Raw genomic sequence first — 23,251 nt, 5'->3', positions numbered from 1 at the left:
TAAGTAAATGTACATCTAAAGGAAAATAGTTTAACAAATGACTTGAAAGATAAGTCACTTGGGAGAGGCACCACTCCTTGAATGTGGCCTTAGGGTTTTGTTATTGGACACCAATGTAACTACTTTACTGTATTTACCTTTTCCAGCCACGTCCAAGAATATGTAAAAGGGAGTTTTGAGTGACAAACTCAAGTTTACTGTCAACATTGACTTTTCATTAGTATTTTGGAGAAGTACAAAAACAACCTATTTTTTATGCATAGACATACATAGACGAATATTTCTTATTTCAAAGACCCAAGTTATTTTATACAGTCAACAGGAAACGTAATTTACTGTCAAACTTTCACAAAAGCTGCAGATATAACAAAGTATACTTGAGAAAACCACTTGGCATGAAAAAAATGATACACTATGGAAAACATTTCTACATATAGCCTACATTTTCGATTGCAGTTGTTTTGGATTAAACAGAAAAATTCAATCACGTTTTGCGTAAATTTACCAGAAACATCAAATCTTTTATGCAGTATATTACTTTTTCCATACGTTTTTTTGTGAGGTTTAAAAATGAATGTGTCTGTGTTTTTTAAAGGTTAAATTATCATGTTGCCCTAATTAGCTTCATATGTTTTCCTAATTATCTGTGGAACAGGTTATTCATTTTGGTCTGTATTTTCAACATGTTTTACTATTTTTTTGGAGAAAAAAACCTCTACTGAGCAAAACCTTTGTGTCGCTCTACCTTTTTTTATAGAATGAGAAAAGAAACAAAATCATCAAAATTGTGTACAAGATGTTTACCTCATTTTATTTGCTTTTCTATTTTTTGCATGCAAACTCAACAGCTTCTTCAATTTATATGTTATTAAATATAAATCCCTTATGAACAGATCATTAGTGTATTAATATTTTCTTTTTTAAATCACCAACTAAAAATATGAAAAAAAAAATCCCCCCGACTAGACAATAGCAAAGATTCTGAACAGTGGCATGATTTTTTGCAAAGATAGAATTGTGTGATTTCCTGTGGCACACCAAACAAGCAGTGGGCGTGGCACAGTGGTTGAAATCCACTGTAATATATAACTACTGTATGTTGGAACCCGAACAGACCGAGGACCCGGACGCGTAACGTTTTCACACAAGCTCCATTTCACGGGAATGGGGCAGTCATGCGCGTGAACACAAACACCAGTGATTCTGCGATCGCTGGGCAGAAGAAGTGAGACAGAGACGTCAGGCGCGGGAAAACAGGAAGCCAGAGGCAAACGAGATCAAAACCGGACAGGACCGATACCAGACAGGACAGAACAGACAAGATCGATACCGGATACAACAGCAAGATACTGGACAGGGCAGGACAGACGGAATCGATACAGGACAGACAGGATTGATACGAGATACTGGATCAAGATACCGGACAAGGCAGGACAGACAAAATCGATACCGGATACAGGAGCAAGAGACCGGACAGGACGGGACAGACGGGATCGATACAGGATACTGGAGCAAGATACCGGACAGGACGAGACAGACAGGATCGATACCGGATACTGGAGACTGAAGCAAGATACCGGACAGGACGAGACAGATGGTGTCAATACCGGATACACGAGCAGGAAACCGCACAGAGTCGAAATACAAGTCTTGCAAGTGCAGAGGTTCGTTGACGGACTGACAAGGAGTGAATGTGAGCACCCTGTTTAAATAGGAGGGGAGCCAATCGGGCAACGAGCAGCAGCTGGCGCCAAACGGACGGGCCCAAGTGAGGGCAATGGGCAACCGTGACGCTGTATAGCTGTAATATTTTCTCAGACTATTCCCATAAACTAAAAGATGTTTTGTATTGTTGTAAAAGGTTTTGCCAGAACATAACCCCCATTTTATTTTCTATATTTATCGAAAATGTTGTGCGACTTAAAGTATAGTATGTAAATATCATATTAGTCTGAAAAAACAGAAACCGGATGGTCACATTACACTAAGCGCTCTTATTTTCAGTAGGAGTTCTTTTCCACATCCGTTATTATGTTTATTTTTGCAGCTCTACAAGCACCACCGACCGAGTGCATGCCACGAAACAGCTGAAAACGCATGCAGCCACCATCACGTCAGCTGCCACCGAAACCACCAGGTCATATATTGGACAATGAAGCAAGAAATTGCACATTCTGAGGTTTTTCCTGTGATTAAGTTGACGACGGGACGAGGCGGAACTTCCACCCTGACGGACTGAAAAAGCGAGCGGGCGGCACGGACGCCGGCTGCGGAGCGAACACACAGCTGCTCGCCGAGCCTTAAAAAGCGGTTTTCTCCTCTAGCATTTTCCCCAAACTTGACTTTTTTGATATGTCCAACACAGGAAAGTAAAATAATGTTAAGTAGGATAAACAGAGGCGAATTTCTTGCGAATATAATGGACTCGTATATTCTTTCGTTCAAATTCGCGCGGCACCTTACTGGCTAAAACACGGAAAACATCCGAATTGGGGGTTTGTGGTCGTCATGGAGGAGCAAGAAAGGGATATTTCCTATGTGGATCCTACGCCGTCGGACAGCGAGGCTTTGGTGGTGGTGAGCCCGAGTCGAGTGCGCCCACCGCTGGGCGTGGTGCTCGCCACAGCGCTGTACTGCGCGGAGCTCCTCAACGCAGCCGTGCTTTGCGGTAGCTACCATCGCACGGACGACGAGCACTGGCTGGGCTTTACCATCGCCTTCATGCTCTTGCCGGCTGTTCTAATCCAGATGACCCTCATCTTCATCCATAGGGATGTGGGCAGAGACCGACCGCTTGTGCTCCTGCTGCACCTGCTGCTCCTGGGGCCCATCATCAGGTCGGTTTATTTGAAAAAAAAAGAAAAGAAAGGAAAGACAAGAAATAGACCACTTTTCTGCTACGTCATCTCGGGATCTCCACATGATGCGTGCACATTGTTGACCCAAAACAGCAGTAGAAGTTTAAGTTTGAATGGAGCAAGGGCAGATTTTTTTTATGTTGTCGTTTTTTAGAGTCTCAATTTAAAAAAAAAAAATGCCCAACTGTTGTGTATGGATAGCTCCTGTCACGTGATTTGAGCAAGTCGAGCCATATTGGAAGTTTTTATTGTGATTGACATTAGAAGTATTGCGATCAATATTCTAGTTTAATGTCCAAACCAAAGCCATACACGCTAGTGGAAAGCTTGCCGTTTAGGGGTTATAGTTCAAATAAAGCTCTCTTTGGGACTCGTTTTGGCACGCGAACGGCACATCATCGTTGGCTGGGCTTTTAAGCTCGCCAGGGCGATCCCCGGAGGTCGAGTGGCACAATGTCAGGGCCTCGCTCACCACTTACTGGATGAGTATGCACTATTTTCAGCCAGGCTTTTTCTTTAGAGCTAATTTCGACCGGGGAACGGCACACTACATTGTTTTTTTTCGGCTTGGCTTTATGCTATGCATTGGAAGTTACATTGACTAATATAGATTATACCCACTCACCAGGTAACAATGCTTGAAAAAAAAAGTTAACAGAAGAACTTAAATATTTTTAACAGTTTGCAATCAAACGATTTGAACAACCGGTGTTTCTTCTTCAGACTGCAATTTATTTCAAATATGTGTGTCAGGCAGAGTCAGGCATAATGCTCAAGCTCTCTTTTATAATCAAATATTTGCTTATAAAATGTGTACAATGTATGTCGTCAAAATGTTACTTTAATCTTACCGATGCAAGTGAGACTGTTTCATTCAACTGTTTGACGTGCTTTCTGTTAAATGTTAATGCATCACTGAGGTACCGCCATGATATGAAAAGTTTGCTCTGCAAACTTTCCCATTAGTCTTTTTATTTGCTGTATTTAGGATGAAATGCTCCCAAACTTTTGAAGTTTTGGTATGCATACTTGATGTTCACGCCATTCAAGACACACTATTTCGCTTGAGTGACTTTCACCAGAGGTTATATTCACGAGGTGATGTCTCACTCGGTTGGAAAATGTGTCTAGCGACATTAGTAGACAATGGAATTTATTGTGCACCAATTTCTTTTCTTTTTTTTTTGTTGAAAACTCGACTAAATGTTGCAGCCCTGGTCCCAAATTGAGCCACTTGCATCATCCAAAAACAATAACACTCACGAGATGGCATTGATTCAGGTTATGCATGTGCGCTGATTAAGAGATGTCTAAACCAATAACTGGGGAGTTTTAAAATTTGCCCTGTTTGCACTTCCTCGAAAATCTACCTTTAACAGATTTTACATGCTTCGGTTCGACCACAAGAGAAAGCAGATATTTTGAGGAAAATAGCAGTTGTAAAGCATATCACTGCTGTGACACTGGATTGGGTCCAATCACATGACTACGTACGATCCTGCCCCAACTTCATAAAACATGTAATACCAATCCCCCAAAACGGTTCTTGATACTTCTGATTCTGCCTTATTTTCCTAAAACAGCTGAATCAAGGCCCAATATCATCCTAATATTGGGATTAGGACACAGTTTGTTCTGATAGTCCAATTTATCCTTAAACACAATTGGAGGTAAAAAAATGGGAATTGACAAAAAAGTGACCGTAGAAATGTGTTTTAAATGGTACAAGCGGCTAACATATAGCATCTAGCACAGCGAATATGTAACCACAAACACTCAAAAAACACACAGACAACGTAATGCTTATACAGTAGGTATCTACTGTATTCTTTAGCCTCTGTAAATAGCACTTAATGCTACTGCTGCCAAATAAGGTTGTAACTGTCCGTTTATATTTGTGTTCAGTTTAAGTACACTGTACTTGTACACAAAATGGAGTGCTGTAGGTTTAATGCTAACCAATACAAGTCTATTTGGGGAAAAGTTGAAAAGGACAGTAGTAAAAATGTTTTTTTAATGAGAAGTCTTTGTTGCTTTGTTACTAGAATTCCACTGACAGTTTAAAAAAATACATTGGCTAAAATAACTATACCTCAATGATTTTTTTTTTCTCCGACAGTTATTTTATAGAAAGGTGGAAGCCATTACGTAGTGTCATTAAGCTTGAACAAGATATCTAAATGTATCTTTGTTGCTTCACCCTCGTCAATACTGCCTTGGTCATGCTTTACTGTTCTTGTTTTTCTCCATTCTCCAAGAACTCAATCAATAGATCAATCAATAGATCAATCGAGATCCCAACAATGGGGTATGTTGCCTCTATGCAGAACAGTTTCACGGCACATATTTGGATAAGAAAGCATAGTGAATCGAACTTAGACTTTTAAAAATACTAACTTTTATTTATCCATTTATTTATTCATATATACCTGGGGTTGTTGCTTTTACTTGCAAGAACAAAGTTGCAAACCTCAAGATACAAGTGCTTTTTAACTGATAGGATGATGAACACAATTTTCCACTGCTGAAATCTTAATCATACAGTACTATCTATTTACAACACAAATTCAAGTTAAGGTTTGGTGAGTTTTTGGTCCAAAAAAGAGAACTGTTTGGATTTGGCAGTAAGTTTGCCAGGATGAATGAAAAACAGAATTAACAGTGTATTTTCATGAAATTAAAAAAAACAGCAAAAATAAACTAAACACGGTGGTGGTAAGCCTCAATTGGGCACCTTTTATACGAATTAATCATCATTCTGATTGTCTTCCCTTTTTTTCCTTTCATCTTTTGTGAAATACATATTTTTACAGGACATTTAATCTTTATGCAAAGCCTACAAGCCAAGACAATTTTTTTGTTTTGTTTTGTGCAGTGTTTAATCACGTTGTTCGCTTGTTTGGATCACTGCATCATTCAATGTCCAAAGGGTTTTCCTGGAATCCTCGAATAAACAAGCATGTTCTAAATACTTTTTAAAAACCTCCTCTTGAGGTCCAGGAACAAGTAATTGTGGAGGAACCTGTGCAGTAAAGGCTCTGTGACTGTTAAAATGTTGCAGTGAATTCCTAAATCAAAAGGCTGAGAGTGCATAGATGAGACAAAAGCCCAGTAGCAGCATTCTTGCTTCATTAGAGACTAATGAAGTTCTGTTATGGGAAGTGAAAAGAAGACTTCAATGCAGTCATTATAATAATAGAAGATACCGAATCTTCATTGTCGTGACAAATGTTGTAATCATAATTTACAAATTTTAAAATGCAATATGGACCTATTTGTGCGAATATGAGGCAGGTGAAATTGAAACACTTGATTTCATGGCACGTGCATTGTTTTAATGTAATTTATTGGAATCGTGTTGTATGGACTTACTTGCACACTGATATTAAGCATGAAGTTTTCTTTTCCGTTGGTCCTTAAAATAACATTTTAAAATGGGGATAATTGCCTCAAACATTACCTAACAACTCCCACCACCACAAATAATCTATTCATTTATTATCCCCATGCTAAAAATTGAAAATAAATTGTATCTGCAAAACAGCGGATGCAGAACCTCAACTATCAAAAGCCTTGTCAAAATATCCGCATTTGCAGATTTCTACTATACGTTTGTTCACCTGCATATTCTTCAGCGCGTGAAGACTCACACTCCAGATGGTTCTAGCAGAAGGGCACATGCTGAAGAAATGTCCTCTCATATGATATGCTTAAACCATCAAAGTTGAACACAAGCTGTTGTGTGATACTGGTCGACTAACAATAAAATGTAATTAATTCAACTGTGCCACCATAAAAGAACTGTGAAGCGGATTTAAGTGATACCAACACTTTCACTTCTGTTGTTGTTTAAACTGCTCACCAATTGGAGAATTTAGAAATCCTCTTTTTCAATGGAAAGTTGTGCAATAAGGTCTTCTCCTGTCTCGTAGTTGTTAGCTATAACAACTTGCACCTCCCCCACGCACCAGTTGATATTAACATGATGCAATAATAACAGACTTAGTGTTGCTGTTAAAGTTCTGCAAGAAATACAGCAATCCTCTTCTCATATTTACACATCCTGACATGACGACAATCGTGTGAAACAATACTTGTGACATATTACATACAGTATGAAACTTAGTTAACCCAAATTTGGTTTGATTAGTTTTTGACTTATACGACGTCCGCTAAATTTGTCACCTTAGCAATTTAACAGCCATGGGTTAATTTTATTTTTATATCATGTTCATTTTTAATGTATACATTCAATGTGATAATGCTGCAAAAACGTGTCGTAAATCAGCACAAGCCACTGCTGGGTACTTTACCGTTAATTTTGTTGAATTTCACTCACCCTGAAATAATGAGCTTTCCCTATCTCATAAGCACAATGCCTCATATTTATTATGGCAATAATTTTAGATGACCCTTTCCAGAAAGTCCCCTTTTGTGAGGCTAATGCTCTTAATTTTAAATACGCCAATCGGATAATTGTCTAGAAATAGCCCTGCAGCGTTTTATTCTGAAGGTAACTGGTCAACTTGTCATGGAAAGAAAAATAATCCGCTTGGCGGATGTAGGCCTGACTGCAGTGATCTCATTCACTCTCTGAACTTGAAACCTGACATTTTGAGTTTTGATTTGCCTACATTTTGTTTACTCGTGTTGGTGTGGCTGTGGGGTTTTTTTTTCACACTAAATCAACACGGAAAGTGTTATTAGGCTCACGTTAGACTACAAAGTGCAACAATCTTTAGCAAATATCTTAAAACTTTAGAAACAAATTAATACATGTCAAATGTGATATACTGTATTAGATATTCCATGACCAACCAAGCTTAACTAAGGTTACATGGAGCCAGACTGCTTTAAGTGCAGAATGCAATGTCTTTTTTTTTTTTTTTTTTTTTCCAGATTTTAAGGGGGGTACACGTCAAGCATCAATGGCATGTTTGGACAATAAACATGACTACTTATGAATATCACTTTGCATGGCATTACGATGAAACAAAGGCTAGACAGTGTTCACACATACCGCAGCACAGTAGCATTTGTGCTGTATTCAGCTTCTTCTGCTTTATCTCCAGCCAGTGTAAACACATTGCCTCTGCTGCATGTTGGCTTCCTGGGCTACACTGGGGATGATTTAATGGCCGAGCTCCTGACCACGCAAATCAAATAGCCGCTGCAGTAAGGGGCCCAATACTATATTGAGTAATTCCAAATAAAACTACAAGTGCAATGTAAAGTTTTTCTTTTTCCCTTAAGTAGAATGGCATAGTGCGTCAAGTTGCTTTACTCAGTTTTGCCATGTATACCACCCACAGCATTTGAATTTCCTGCATTCTTCTTAAATCTGCACTACTTAAGGGAATATTTTCATAAAATACAGTACGGTATACCCTTTATTGCATGATAATTGTATGCCAACATTTTGATAGTTGTTCTTGAATTTTGAAAAAGTGTGATAAGTTATATCTCAATTTTCCGCTTTCTCAAATGATGTTGATCATTGATAATTTGGTCAAACCACTAGCACTAACCACTGTGATCGTGTAGAAGTATCTAGTACTGGTAGTGACTATTGATGGTGCGTCATGTTGTAGTTTGTTGGGCACCTGATTACTCATGGAAATTACGTCCGTCAATTGTATTGTTTAGCCGATGTATTCCTTTGTGCAGTTGTGTGAGGATGTGACAGTATTAAGATCTCGCTCCTGTGTCGATTTATTGATTACGTTTAGGCTCAGACTGCTGTTATGAAAGTTTTATTTACTCGTGTGAACTATCTATGTACCATCACAATGGACAAAGTCAACTGTTAAATAAGGGAAAATAGATTTTTCAAATAGAGAAATGTAGTCGCCCATGGAAATGCAAATCTGAACATAGGAATGTGAGAGCAGCCACAAAAAGGGTTTAACAAGTCTCTGCTACACAAATGAAAACGTTTCCGGTAGTCCTTTTTTTTTTTTTTTTTTTTTTTTTTTTTTTGAATGGGAGCTCAAATGATCAATTGACATCATCAGGCGAATACTCATTTCTGTTATAGACTTACACTAGTAGCTTGTTTGTGGCAGACATATCACCAAATTGAAGGAACTAAAAGAACAGGAGAAGGAAATGACTTCTCCACAAAATAGATGTTCCTTTTAGTGAAAGATGTTAGAAAGATACTGTCCAGAGAGCTATACGAGAGACAAGACTCAGCCAGGGATTTTTTTCAGACAAAATCTATAGGTGGAGAAAATATTCTGTGAAATTGATAGATTAAATATGTTGAAATTTTGCAAAGCTGTAAGAAACACAGTGAGCAGATGTCTGGGGAGTTTCGAGAATATTCGAAAGCTTAATGATGTACACTAACTCACTGCCGTAAAACAGTGTTGCAGATAGGAAAAACAGGACATTAATCAAGCAGTTTAAAGCATGCTGCCACATGTGAAATTGCAAAACATGTACTGGGCAGATACCATAGCTACTGCCGCTTGCATTCAGACCAGGCTGCCTACACCAGTCCTTAAGCAAGATGGACTGGAAAAAGCAGTATTTGAGACACTTTACAGTGTTAGGTTTTTCTAAACATAAGGAATACAACCAAATTGGGACAAAAGAAACGGGGTAAAGTTTAATGCGATCTTGCATTCTGCATATTCATTACGTAATCAGTCAATCAGGTCAATGAATGGTCAACACGTAAAGCCCTTTGAGAGCATTGTTGGATGATCATGTGATATGTCAGTAACTTACCATCTACTGTGTTCTGGTAGGTTTATATGAATAGCATCAAGCAGCATATCGTACTGTCAATGTGTTTCCTGCAAGTATGTGCGCTAACTCTGGTTCTAATGTATTTTCCCTAATCTTGAATTCTGCAAAGCATAACAGGATGTCATGCACTATCAGTGGTCACTTGACACCATTTGTAACATCTCATTTCTTCCTTCTCCCTTTTCTTGAGTTTAATGATTCAAAGCTGTATATGTAGATTATCATGGAATGTCAGCAATAGTCATCTAATTTAGTGAAGATTCTGGGCCCAGCATCTTGTCTTGCCTTTCTTCCTGAGTTCAGTATCTCATACAGGCGTATAATGGACCATTGTGAACACTGCCGCGATTCAACTGCAAAAAAAAATGTTGGTCCTGTAGCAGAAAATTTTGCCTATTTAAATGAAAATTAAATGAATTACGATTTTTTTTTACAACTAGGGAGTGCTAAATATTACACACTGTCTCTTAAAGTATACATTCTTATTTCTTATATATGTTTAACGTAATCTATGCAGTTAAAGCAACGTCCATTGCCGTCACTGTTATCCACAGTGTGCCTTTTTGTTTCTTAAAGGGGCAGTGTGTATGTATTATTTATCCTAGTGGTAAAAAAAAAATGTTCATCAGAAAAAGGATTTTAATGGTAAGCAAAAATACAAGAACTATCATTCAAACAGTCTCGCCTAAAAGGCAGCTAATCTAATTGTCTAATTGACCTTGATGATATTACTATTAGTTCCCCAAAGTCTGTTTTTTCTTTTTTCTTGTTTTTCCAGTTTTTGTTGCCGTTTTTCTTTTTCTTGTTTTTCTTTTCCTATTGGTTTTACTTTTTCTTCTTTTACTGTTTTATTCTCTTTTTATTGTTTTTTATTTGAATCCTTGTTATTTTCATTTTTCTATTTTTTTTCTTGCTTTTTTCTCTTTTGTTTTCCTTTTTTTCCTTTTTTCTTTTTCCCTTTTTTCTTCTTGTCCTTCCCCCCTTTTTTCCTTGTTTCTTTTCATTGTTTCCTTGTTTTTCTTTTTCTCATTTTCCCTTTTTTTCGCGAAATGCTGGGGCAAAAATGAGAAGAAAAATATGCTCTTTGGTCCCTTTGAGTCTCCGTGGTGGGTATTTTGCCTTGTGCTTTTTAGCACTTGTTTTCGGTTTATCTTAAACTAACGTCTGCTAGATTTAAGCAGTTTTTTCTAACCTTTGTAGAAAACATTTCTAAAAATGTACAAACTTGCCAGACAAGACAATGTTGATTAGTTTATGGATGTGTTATAATATTAGATTCAATTAAATAGGACAAAATATCTTGAAACAAAAAGTTATACTGATTATGGGGTAAGAATTCACCTTTGTTAGTGTGGCTATTTTTGTTTTTTTTGCATTCTTTTTAGCAGTGCAATGCCTTAAGTTGCCAAACTTGCCACAAAGTTTCTCCCTAGCAAGACTTAACCTCCGTCACACTCAACTTGTCCCAACAGGCAAATATTTTCTTGGTTTCTTACTGCCTTCCTTCCCCGGAGACCTGAATATAGGCATGATCCCAAACAGGATGATATTGCTGAAGTGCTGTTGAAAGAATTTCCTGTATAAGAATGACGGCACAAAGATACTTAGTGTTCTGCTTGATGTGACGCAGCCCAAAAAAGCAAATCACCTTATTAATACCCTGTCCTAATGTATTCATCGATATTGCTCAGTTGGTTCCAGAGAGCCACAAGGTTCCACTGGCTAGAGCACACAAATTCTTTTATTAGTCTGTGAGGGGAGAATACTGATAAGAGTTTGCATACTGTCAGTTACCAACATTTGGGTCAAGGACCACTGTGTCACATTTGCACTGCGAATTTAGCAGCAGGTCAGCAGCTCTGTTAAACATTCCAGCACGGTGATGTGAGACGACACCCTAAGAATCCTCACTTCAGACTTGTGCTTGAGGTTGTTTTTAGGAAAAGCTGCCAAGCCAGAAGTTTTGGGATACTGTAAGCTGCCTCCCAGCAAATGAAAAGAGCACTGTTTGTCCTAAAACTTAGCACAGAGTGCATTCACCTTGAAAATGTTTATAGGGCCACACCCTTGACGTTTTCTGTTCTGGTCTCAGGGGAGAAGTTTGTTTTCTTTCCTCAGGTTGCCCTCTGGTGGAACCTCAGGTGCGTTTTATTATTTGCAAAATACTGTACTTAAGGTTAACACATTTTTGGATCTTCTTAACCGAAATGTAAATTCCATACTAACTATGAATTGCAAAACGTCATTACATTAAATATAATGCCTCAAATGGAGATTATCTCAATACTGTGCTGTAAAATGTATAAACCTAGATTATTCATTTTTTCTTTAAACCTGAATCCGCATGAAGCCTAGAGACTCATAAACCACCAGCGCAAGTGGGATCTACTAAACAATGAGGCGCTGGAATCCTGTGGCATAGTTTTAGTTATTAAAATTCTAAAATTTAATGTTTTAATAAAATGATTTGTGTGCAAATGCCATGGCTTAATCCATTTGTATCATCAGGGCTTATTGATTTAATACTGTTCAAATACAACAAAGTGTTTACAATTTTGATTTTTGTAGTACACTTTTCCTGCAATGTCCATTTAACGAATTAAAAGCACTTGTCTTAGAATTGAGGTTGGTCATCTTATTGCACAATGCAAGTATGACATCATGCTTTAATCACTAAGCTATTTTTCCAAAGGCAACACGAAATGTCCAGTAGTAGAGGACAATCGTTCAATCATAACATACACAATTTCCTTGGGTCCAATCCCATTATTTCCTCTTCCACTTCTCCACTTTCTGTTGTTAATGTCTCTCCCACTTCATCTTCTTTGGTGAGGGCAAGGTAACGATTCCTCTATGAATTGGGACTGTACTTCCTGGTTGATCTGTCATCATGTTGAGGTCCATTTGTGGAGACGCAAACTTTTTTTTTCCCCCACTTTTTTGTCTTTAGTTTTAATCATCACAAAACTAGCATTGAAACATTGCAACAGTAAACTTTTAAGTTTAGCTTGCAAAAGAAAAAACTGTCGAGACACAAGTATTGTGCTTCACTCTTGTTTTTTCTTCCTCCGCTTCCCCACAACCACCTCCCTCATCTCTGACCTTTTCCTTGTCTTGCAGGCCCTCTGTAGGCATTTATATTCCATCACAATACACAGCATAAACTCATATTATTGTTTCACTCCTTCCCATGATTTATTCCATGCTGAGGGGTGTGTCTAGGGCGAAGCTATGGCACCCCGACCTGACTTGGTGATAAGGGGTTTATGTTCCCTTCTCTAACTTCTCACTATGCTTTGTGGAGGTCTATTTTTGCCTCATCGTCAATGCGCAGTGCTAGAGTAAGGAGTAAAATTGATGTTAGGGGCAAGTAATGGGATTGACCTTTATTTACAGTTGTTCCATTCAGTTTTCCACAAGAGTTTATTCTCAATTACTTCCAAGCATGACTTGCTGATATTCATTTAATGGACACTGGACTATATATAAAAAAAGGGAATCTATTGACAGATTTGGATAGTTTTTTTTTTTTTTTAGAAACTATTACATATTTTGGATGTTATTGTTTTAATTTTATTAGAAAAAAAAGTTAAAATAAATTAATTATATATATATGTATATATATATGTATATATATGTATATATATATATATGTATATATATGTATGTATATATGTATGTGTATATATATATACATATGTATATATGTATATATATATGTGTATATGTATGTGTGTGTGTGCATTATTTTCTAAAAAATAATTTCCTAAGATTAGTCATAAAGAATGCTAAAAAAATATTTTAAAATTGCAAAATTCTCTGTCAACTGTATATGAAGATGTCTCTCATATTATTTCAATTATTTTATCTTAGTCGGCCTTTTTCCTACAGGTCCCATAAAACAAAAACTAACAGGCTCAGAGACAGATTTTTCCCCAGGGCCATCACCACCTTAAACAGGGCACAACACTGTGAAAAATATATTTTTTCACTTGTACTGAAAAATGGGGCAGCACGGCACAGTTCTGAGGTCATGAGATCGAATCTTCCTGTGTGGAGTTTTCATGTTCTCCCCGTGCTTGCGTGGGTTTCCTCCATGCACTCCGGTTTCCTCCCACATACCTAAAACATGCGTGTCAGGTTGATTTGCCAGTCTGAATTGTCCCTAGGTGTGAATGAGCAAGGGGGTTGTCTGTCTCCGTGTTCCCTGTGACTGGCTGGCAACCAATTTAGGGTGTCCCCTGCCCACTGCCCGGAGAAAGCTGGGATGGGCTCCAGCACCCCCGCGACCCTACTGAGGATAAGTGGTGCAGATAATGAATACTTGAAAAATGGGTTTGCTGCTAAATGAAATTACACTCATTTTTTGCACTATTGTTACGAAAGTAAATTGCACTTAAGACTTAGGCAAGTCTCCAAGCAATACCTTGTGGATATTTTGCTCAATAAACCTGACAATCTTTTATCTCCTTTTTCGATTTTAAGTTCTTATTGCTTAATTATCTTTGTTATCCCGGAATGTCTGATCTCATTGCAAACAATGTTCTCTTTGTTGGTATAAATGACAATAAAGACTACAGTAGTCTATCCTATTTTCAACATAAGTTTTATTTTTAATAAAGTCAATACATTTCAAAAAAGGTTATGAATTTGCTGTAACAATATTGTACCAATATATAGTATTAAAAAGTCCTTTCTCAATATCATGAAAGTTTTAAAAGCCTTCATGATTAATACAACCGAGAGCAGGGCTACACTGCTCTCTTCTGTTACAAAGCAGTAGTGCACGCTGACAATCCCTGTCTTTCAGGTGTTTTGATGCCCTGATGGTGTACTTCCAAGCCGGCAGGAAGGAAGAGCCATATGTGACCATAACCAGGAAGATTTACTTGAAGAGGGGTGAAGGCACCCGCACAGAGTGCGAGGTGAGCCGCTCTGAGCGCATCTTGGCCACGCACAGGAACGCTTTCAAGCGCACTACCGTCATCCAAGCCTTTCTGGGCTCCACACCTCAACTCACGCTTCAGCTCTATGCCACCATCCAGGAGAAGTACATCCTCCCCATCCGATGTAAGAATCTCAACTAAATAGTTTTCACTGTACAAATGAAGCTTTGTCATTTGCAGGTGACATTTATGTATCCTCATACATGGAAACCTGACATTTCACAATTGTAGAAGAGTAAAAGTGAGGCAATAGTAATTGGATTGACGATGATATGAACAATATGATTTCTAAGGAATACCATGTATCCAAATAATATCGTAAACAGTGGTCAACAGCCACAGGGTCACAGACCGGTCCCGGGCCATGGGTTGTTTGTCACTGGGTGGCAAAGGAAAAAAAAAGAGAAAATAAATCGCCTTATTTTTTTGCTTATCCCATGGTTTAGAAATGGTTGCAGACCAATCTCCTAAATATCTAAAATGTATTCAATAGCATACATAAATATGCTTACTAACTAAACAAAGCTTTATTCAACAAATACAGAAACATTTTGGTTTTTTTCCAGTTCAGCACATGAAGTTTTTATTAATGATCGCTTTCATCAATTTTATTCTAAAAGACTTAGGTTATCTAGTTACTTTGGGTATTTAGTTACAGTAATAAGTGTAGTGGTAGATTGCTGTGCAGGCTGGCTGCAGACATTGTTGTATGTGTTGCCTGGTTGCTACCTCTGCAGTGTCAGACATTATAAAAAGAGTATCTGCCAGCCTTAGTCGTAAGTATAGGTTGAAATAAGATGAGCAGGTTGTTGGTCAGACCTTACCTATATTTATTTATTTTGTTTGTTTGTATATGTGTGTCAGTCCAGGTCTCAACACGGTTACTGTCATAGCCATCAGCGGCATTTAATAAATCAATGTCAAAATTCAGTGAATGAGGAAATGTTTAATTTAGCTTTGTAATATCGTCAAAAGTAAAGCATTACTATTCTTGTATGTGTAACTTAAATTATTACATGATGAAGGGATGAGAGCAACACCTTTTTGTATCCATATACTGCAGTATGGATCCATTTTTTTTTCACTTGACATAAACCTCTGTTTTATGTTTCGCCTCCTGATTTGTATCAAAATGTTTTCTGTGGGCGTTGAGAAAAAAAAATCTAATGTCGATAATGTTATGTATTTTGGGACAGAAAGACGGCGTTGAGTGAATTCCGCATTGCTTTACTTTTGAATTTATGTTATGTTTTCAAGTCCGACACCTAATTGCTTTAGCTATTTTTAGTAGAATTATATTGAAGTTAAAATAATTTCTGAGTTTGTGTCTTTTAGTCTCAAGGAGGAACTTCATCTTTCTCATAAAGAGCTGATTGACAACATGCCAAATATGCATGGAAACTTTTAAGAAGGTTTACGTCAATGCCTCACTGTATGTTTTGCAACATGATTATACTCTTAAGATCAGTTGCCACACCCCCTTGAGAACAGCCCATTTTCAGCCTTGCAATACAGTTTTAGAATTTTTTATGTGACGCTGACGTTTCATCCATAATATCACATACATTTATTAAAAGGATCCCTAGAGCTAATTGTGCATGTTTCATTATGAAATATTTCGGCACAAGTAATAACAGAGTACATATAATCGTACAGTAGGAGTGAAAGATCGGGTTTGTCCACATTTTACCCACAATTAAGTAATGTCATTACTCGGTGACCAGTTTACTGATGTTGCTATGAAAATTTGGTATTTTTCTTTTCTAATACACGATAAGACTCACTGTAACTGTTAACAATTGGTCATCAGTTTTCGATTGTTAACTTGGTTAGGTTGTTGTGAAAGCCTAACCTGTTACCCGACCAACTCGTCAATCAACAAAGTGCATCTTGGATTGACTATCCTTTGGTCTTTATTTTTGTCACTTGAACTGGGTGGAATTATCGGCGCGTGATTGAATAATTGAAAAAAATTGTTTTGAATCACATCAAAATCTCATTCTGTTTTGGGATCATTTTTCTATACGACCAACCATGAAATTATCGAATCATCAATGGTGTTAAGGTGCGGCAGCAACACTCAATTTACTCAAATAGAGGACACACCTGACAATTAACCAGGGCACAGAGGAATAAAAGTGCCTTTTGGGAAGTTTATTAATCTGCACTTAAGGAGATAATGTTTTAATTAAAAGTATGTTGAAAAGAATTAGTATTGGAATAAGTTGTTTTAGGGCAGCACGGCGGCGCAGTGGTTAGCGCGTGTGCGGCACAGTTCTAAGGTCTTGGGAACCTCCTGTATGGGTTCAAATCCAGCTACCGGACTTACTGTGCGGAGATTGTATGTTCTCCCCGTGCTTGCGTGGGTTTTCTTCGGGCACTCCGGTTTCCTCCCACAATCCAAAGACATGCATTTCAGGTGGATTGGCCGGTCCAAATTGTCCCAAATTGTTTCCTTGAAAAAAGGCCACTATGCGATCACATGCTGTATGTAGGCGATAGGCCAAGAGTTATTATGAAGAATCCAGGGTCTCCGCGGATCCTTGAAAAGTTTTAAAATGCATTGAATTCATTTTTTCTAAAAATAAGGCCCTAATTGTCTTTGAAAGGTTTTGAATCCAATTTTCGGAAGTCTTAAAAATACAAACACATTAAAGGTTTATATTTGTCTGAACTAAAAAGATTAATTAAAAATGTAATTTTTCATGCATCATGATAAAAATTCTTCATGATTGAAGCAGAAGAGTTCTTTGGAATTAGTAATTATCTGCCAGGTTTGACTGAATATCAATAGTGTACTGTAAATAATATTTTTTATTTAATGTTTTTCATGTCTAAAACTTTGGAGAGGGCTGGTTTTCAGATGCAAAGTCTTCAACTGGACCAAGATGTGATTCAATAAAATCAATTAAATAAAAAATAAAAAATGTCTAAATTGCGTGTAATTCGTGTTGTTGTTTTTTTTTTTTTTTTTTTTTTTTTTTTTTTTTTTTTCCCAATTGTCAACTTGGTCTTGAATTTGATTTCACAAGGCATTTAGCAAGTCTTGAATTGAACTCTCTTTAAGCTGTAGGAACCCTGAGAATTGTTCATGTAAAGCCTCTGAAATTGTTTATGATTTATTATACTATGCCATTTACAAAACAGATACTATCAATATAAAATACTTTCTGTAAATCTTAACGATGGTGTTGGCAATTCAAAATTTTGTTATTTTCTGCTGCCATTTCCTGGCTTAAGGTCATGATTGCAGATCTTTTGTCACTCTTCTTTCAACTTTTTTGGGGGGGCTGGGTTGGCGTTTGGTCTATTCTGAAACGGTCCTTTTCTTACTCCCACTGTTTTTTGGCTACACTAACAGAAAATTGCACGGATGAGCATGAAATCACTCTCTACCCACCTTTCCCCTTTCCAGTTTCCTAAGGTGTCGTAACACCTCAGATAAAAGTAAGATAAAAACAGGTAGGGCACGAGGGGTGAACAAATATTAACACTCTTTGAACGCAGTATGGCATTGTTAACACATTCTTAACAATAAAATATTCTACTTTAGACTTTCAAAGGACACCTCAAAAGACGCAGCCCACCTTTAAGTATTGTTTACACTTTCAAATTTACTGAAAAATCACAATGACAAAGCAGTGGTAAAATATTTTCAGAACCTGACAATGGGCTATCTAGGTGACAATTGCAGGCTACCTGGTGCCGTGGCCGCTATGTATGGTGATCCACATTGTAAATCAAGTCAGCTTGTGAAGAAACGTTGTAGTGAATAAAAGGGTGTATTTTTTACTGTATTTAAATGAATAATTATTATTGGTTATTTTTTTCTGTGGAAGCAAGTTGAATATTTCTGTTAAGTTTTCCCACTTTTCAGACCAACACATCAGTTTTTACAATGTCCTATCAGGAGAATAAGACATTGTAAAAATAAATCAAGTGTCAAGCAATCAATTAACACAACTTCTGGATTATGTGTGTTTTTTGCAGTGACTCTAATGATCATCACCCAGATCTCCATCATCTACGGAGCCCTGGTGTGCAGTGTCCTTGCAATACAGATCCGCTACGATGACTACAAGGTGCGCTTTCGGCCCCCCGCATACCTATGCATGATCCTGTGGCGAGGCCTGGAGATCACTACGCGTATCACCGCACTGGTCCTCATGAGCACGGCGCTCACCCACTGGGTCATCCTGGTGGGCATGGCCAACCTGCTCTTCTTCTTCTTCCTGCCCTGGGCCGAATTCTGGGCCAAAAAGGGCTCGCTGGCCAAAGACGTGGAGAAGAACTTTTCTAAGATGGGCACGGTGGTGGTGCTGTGCCTTTTCACACTACTTTACGCGTGCATCAACGTCTTCTGCTGGTCGGCCGTGCAGCTGGACCTGAGCCACGGCGAGCTCATCGACCGAAAGCAACGCTGGGGCCGGCTGGCTCTCTACTATGGCGCTCGCTTTGTGGAAAACCTTCTCCTCATCACACTGTGGTACTTCTTTAAGTCGGACTTCTACGAATACGTGTGCGCGCCGCTGCTGGCCGTGCAGCTGCTCATCTGCTACAGCCTGGCCGTGTTCTTCATGCTGCTCTTCTATCAGTTCTTCCACCCGTGCCGTAGTCTCTTCCGGCACAACGTCCACGATTGTTTGCGTTGCATCTTCTGCTGCCGGAGAACTGGCCAGGATCCTGAGCGGGGCAGGAAGATGGCCACGTCCTACTCCACCGCCGCCACCATGGTGCTGATGCCTGATGAGCCTGAAGAGCTCTTGCACCAGCAGAACTTTAACACTGATGTGGATCAGCAGGAGACGTCCATCTTGGACGACATCACTGAATATGGCTGAGATTGCGCTAGTAGGAACACCTGCACCTTCTTGAAGCTATGATTTCTAGTGAACGATATGCAAGGATATAAATTCTCCTGAATGCTGAAAATATTTATTCACCATGGAATGATGTATTGATTTAATCTATCTAATTATGCCAGTGGCAGGATCAAATGTGGAATTTATTTATCTCCAACAGTGGTGCCTGGAAGTTAAATCTGACACTAGTCACTCATATCTGAAATCCTACCTTCCTACTGAAACCAATAGTCATTTATTGGGTCCAATTCCAGTAAAACAATCCCAAATTTTCCTTTCATTTGAAAAATAGATTTGGGGTTAACTTTTTGTCAAAAGAAATACCAAACACATCATTACCCAGTGGCAAAAATGTTTGGTCATTTGGTCAAGTTTTTTTTTTTTTTTTTTTTTTTTTTTTAATGTTTATTTATTAATTATGTAGTAAAATAATCATCAGGAATATTTCAGATCCATCTATTTTCTGCGCCGCTTATCCTCAGTAGGGTTGCGGGGGTGCTGGAGCCCATCCCAGTCAACTGCGGGCAGGACTACATTATAAACATGAGATGTAGTAATCATCTTAGAGAAGTCATTTAGATTATTTTATGTAAGAAAAATATTTATAATGCACAAATTTCCGCCGTTTACTGAAAGACAATACAACTCATTTTTTGCATATTATTTTTCTTATTTTACAAGGAAAGATAGTGAGAAAAAAATCTTGACATGATGTTCAAAAAGAGCAACTGCTAATAAGGTAATAATTACTTCTTGCAGTATATTATATAAAAGGTACATATTTAATATCTGGCTGCACAGTTTGGGATGAAACATTAGTTTGTGTGTTAGTATTCAGTTTGAGCTAATGATTCAAAAGAGTGAGTTTGGAATTCCCCATTTTAATTAACTTAAATCAGTTTTCGCAAATCAACATTTGGCAAAGATTGGGCTTATTCTCTATAAAAAATGCAACTTTCCCCGCCCCTCATACAAATGTTGTCTTGGGTATCACGTCAAAATAGGTCATTTGTTGGCTGGGACTGGATCAAATATTTCAGCAGGGCTTCGGCACCATCTTGTGGCCTTTTATGCAAAAGAAGCAATTGTAATGAATTTAGAGTTGGTTGGAAATCTTGACCTGTTTAATGTAGCACAGTGCTGTTATTACGTTTATATTATTTATTATTTGCGGGAATATTTACATGATTAAAAAACGTACTACTGTAAGTTAATATCTACGAATTTCAGACCAATCAAGTGAAATTGACAAAAATTCAATTAACAGTCTCGTAATCTGCCTTGGAAAAGTGTTAGGAAATTATTGAATGAAAATTGAGGATTATGCTATTTGTGTGGGATCATAATGTTACAGCTTGATGGTTGTGTCACAGCGGTTTCCGTTACGATAAACCCAAACAACATGCCCTTTCGAATGCCATTTTCAATCAATCAAGGACATCAATCTGAATGTGCTTCTTTGACACTTGGGAGTTATATTGTCCTTCCTAATGAATGCAAATGAAATTCAGATGCATGTTTTCAGTAGCACTGAAAGAAAAAATGATGGTGCTTTGACACATGAAGCTTAGTTTTCAGTCTTTTTATTTCTGTGGTTTGTGATTCCCTGGCAGGCACTGTGAGGGAATCCAATCCATCAGAATCAGCCCCAGTAAACTCAGAGATTTGGACCAACCAGTAAAATATTACAGAACAAAATACATTTTCCAGAATTGTTTTTTCTTGTTTTAAGATGTCCACTCTTGTTTCATGACAAGAAAAACACTCCCCAAAACATCTTTAGAATACGGTTTTTTTTCTCGCAGATGGAGATAATTTTGCCTATTGTACATTGCAAAAAATGCATTCTTCCCCTCTTGGCAGAAAAACCTGCTCTTTTTATCTAAGAATAAGAGAAATTATACTTGGTTTTCTTGTAAAGAAGAAAATGTAAACTTAAGCAAAATTGCCTCATCATGCGGACTGTACATTTTTTCATTTTAAAGTATTTTTTTCTAATCTCGGGGGGGAGAGACATACCGTAAAAAGTCTACCATATGCTTAATTATTTTACCTATTTGAGTATATTTCTTATTTAGGAGATAAAGTAACATAATAATTAAAATGAGCAAAAAATTGCTGCCAATGGTATAAGAATTTACTTTTTAGTCTGTAGTAAACGTTTTTTTCTACTTTCAAGATGCGAAAAAAAGTAACCTCAGATAAACTAAATGATCTATCTCCCAGATAAGACAGTTTTGCTTATTAAATCGTGTGTGTTCTAATTTACTTAAAAAATAGTGTAAACATTATCAAAATGAGAAAACTTGTGCTTAAAATAAGCAAAGGTTTCTGCCTATGGGCCAAGATTGTATTTTTTACAGCGTAAAAACAGCTCCATATGATGCAGTCCCGGAGACTACCAACAATACTGTCATTTACATCAAAACTGAGCATTTTTCTTTGCAACCTTTCAACGTGCTTTTCGATTGTGCAGGTGTACCTACGAAAAAAAACGTAATGTGTCAGAGAACTATTCTGGTTGCCTTTCCACCTCAAGTGAATTTTGCACCCCCTTACGATGTGGACAAAGAAAGCCTTGAGAGTGGACCGTTACCAAAGCAGGTGTGAGAGGGATGCAAGACAAAAAGTGGGCTGACTCACTTTGCCCTTCTTCCTGCATTCTCTCGATATGAGGTCAAATCAATCAGTTTTCCCAGTATGCTTGTCGAACTGCATGGACCAGCTGTGACAGAGGCCTCACCTTCTTCAAACTGGTTTACGGTGGGAAAACAAAAACACACAGACTTCCGCGGTAAAAACAAACCGTGATCGACAGATTGAAGCAGGGAAGAAAGACAACTTTGAGAAGTTTGGTCCTTATTTGTATTTTTTTCTCCAATGCAGGAGCACAGGAGGACAAATACTTCACCTGCTTAGGCAGGCATGTCAAGTTTGGCGAGGGGGCCGGATCAGTTAAAATATCAATGCCAAATATTTCGCTTTGTTTTTCAGTACTATGCAATATCCTTCAGCTTACATTTGCAGCCTATCCGACAAATTATAATCACAAATGAAAAGGGATATTTTCCAAGCACAACCAATTTCTTCACAAACAATGTAAAAACACTTGCCATTAAATGTGTGAAAAGTGTCTTTATTATAATGATTGAGTAAATGGAGCTTTACGTCTGGACCAACTCCACACAAACATCACAAACATAAACTGAAGTCAGAGCTAAGAATAAAAATATGCTTGCCTTAATTGTGATGTGGCTTTGAAATAAAAAAAAGGGGGGAAATAAGAGTTTGAGTAAGCTGAGCTTACTGAAGCTGAGAAAACACTGCACAATATTGTCTTTAACATAAAAACAGACTGGACATCATCGTTTTTACACCTTTACTGACCTCTTGCGGCAGGAAGGACCATTTGATTTGTGTTTATTTAAAGAAAAAAATCATAACTTAATAGAATTTCACGTTGGATCTGGGCCCCGGGGCGTATGCTTGACATGCCTCAACTAAGGTCATTCTGTGTTTTCGAGACGTTTTAAAGTGTCACTCTCAAAAGCCAAATATCACAAGTATTTTGTGAATGATGAGAATTGAATGTCAGTTCGGGGAAAAAACGATACATGTCATTCTGTTTACCTGACACTGTTCGAAGAAAATGAACATTTCAGCATCTAATGGACTTCTATTTGGATTTCTTCACCCAAATGTTCACTTTTTGTTTTGTTTCCAGTGCCTTGACTACTTTATGGTTGACTTGAAATCTCAATAAAAGCAACTGTCTGTAAGCATTGAGTATAAATCCCTAAGCTGCTATTTATACATCTTCTCACACTTC

At 37.8% G+C, this 23,251-nt stretch overlaps 1 protein-coding gene across 1 annotated transcript; it reads left to right on the top strand.

Moving 5' to 3' along the window:
- The first annotated feature begins 2,040 nt into the window (after positions 1 to 2,040).
- On the top strand, positions 2,041 to 23,195 carry xkrx (XK related X-linked). The gene is made up of 3 exons (XM_088344523.1): positions 2,041 to 2,837; positions 14,425 to 14,684; positions 18,551 to 23,195. The coding sequence occupies exons 1-3, from the start codon at positions 2,509 to 2,511 to the stop codon at positions 19,399 to 19,401; spliced, it is 1,440 nt and encodes a 479-aa protein (XP_088200649.1). The 5' UTR covers positions 2,041 to 2,508; the 3' UTR covers positions 19,402 to 23,195.
- The last annotated feature ends 56 nt before the right edge of the window (positions 23,196 to 23,251 follow it).

Source organism: Urocampus carinirostris, chromosome 9, assembly GCF_059441175.1.
Source record: "Urocampus carinirostris isolate Australia breed hairy pipefish chromosome 9, RoL_Ucar_1.0, whole genome shotgun sequence".
NCBI lineage: Eukaryota > Metazoa > Chordata > Actinopteri > Syngnathiformes > Syngnathidae > Urocampus > Urocampus carinirostris.
Note: the sequence above shows the minus strand (reverse complement) of the source record. Positions and strands in the feature narration are given on the sequence as shown.

Coding starts and splice junctions, on each gene's coding strand:
- xkrx (XM_088344523.1), top strand. CDS start 2,509: ATGGAGGAGCAAGAAAGGGATATTTCCTATGTGGATCCTACGCCGTCG. Junction 2,838..14,424: donor CTCCTGGGGCCCATCATCAG/GTCGGTTTATTT, acceptor CCTGTCTTTCAG/GTGTTTTGATGCCCTGATGG. Junction 14,685..18,550: donor GTACATCCTCCCCATCCGAT/GTAAGAATCTCA, acceptor TGTTTTTTGCAG/TGACTCTAATGATCATCACC.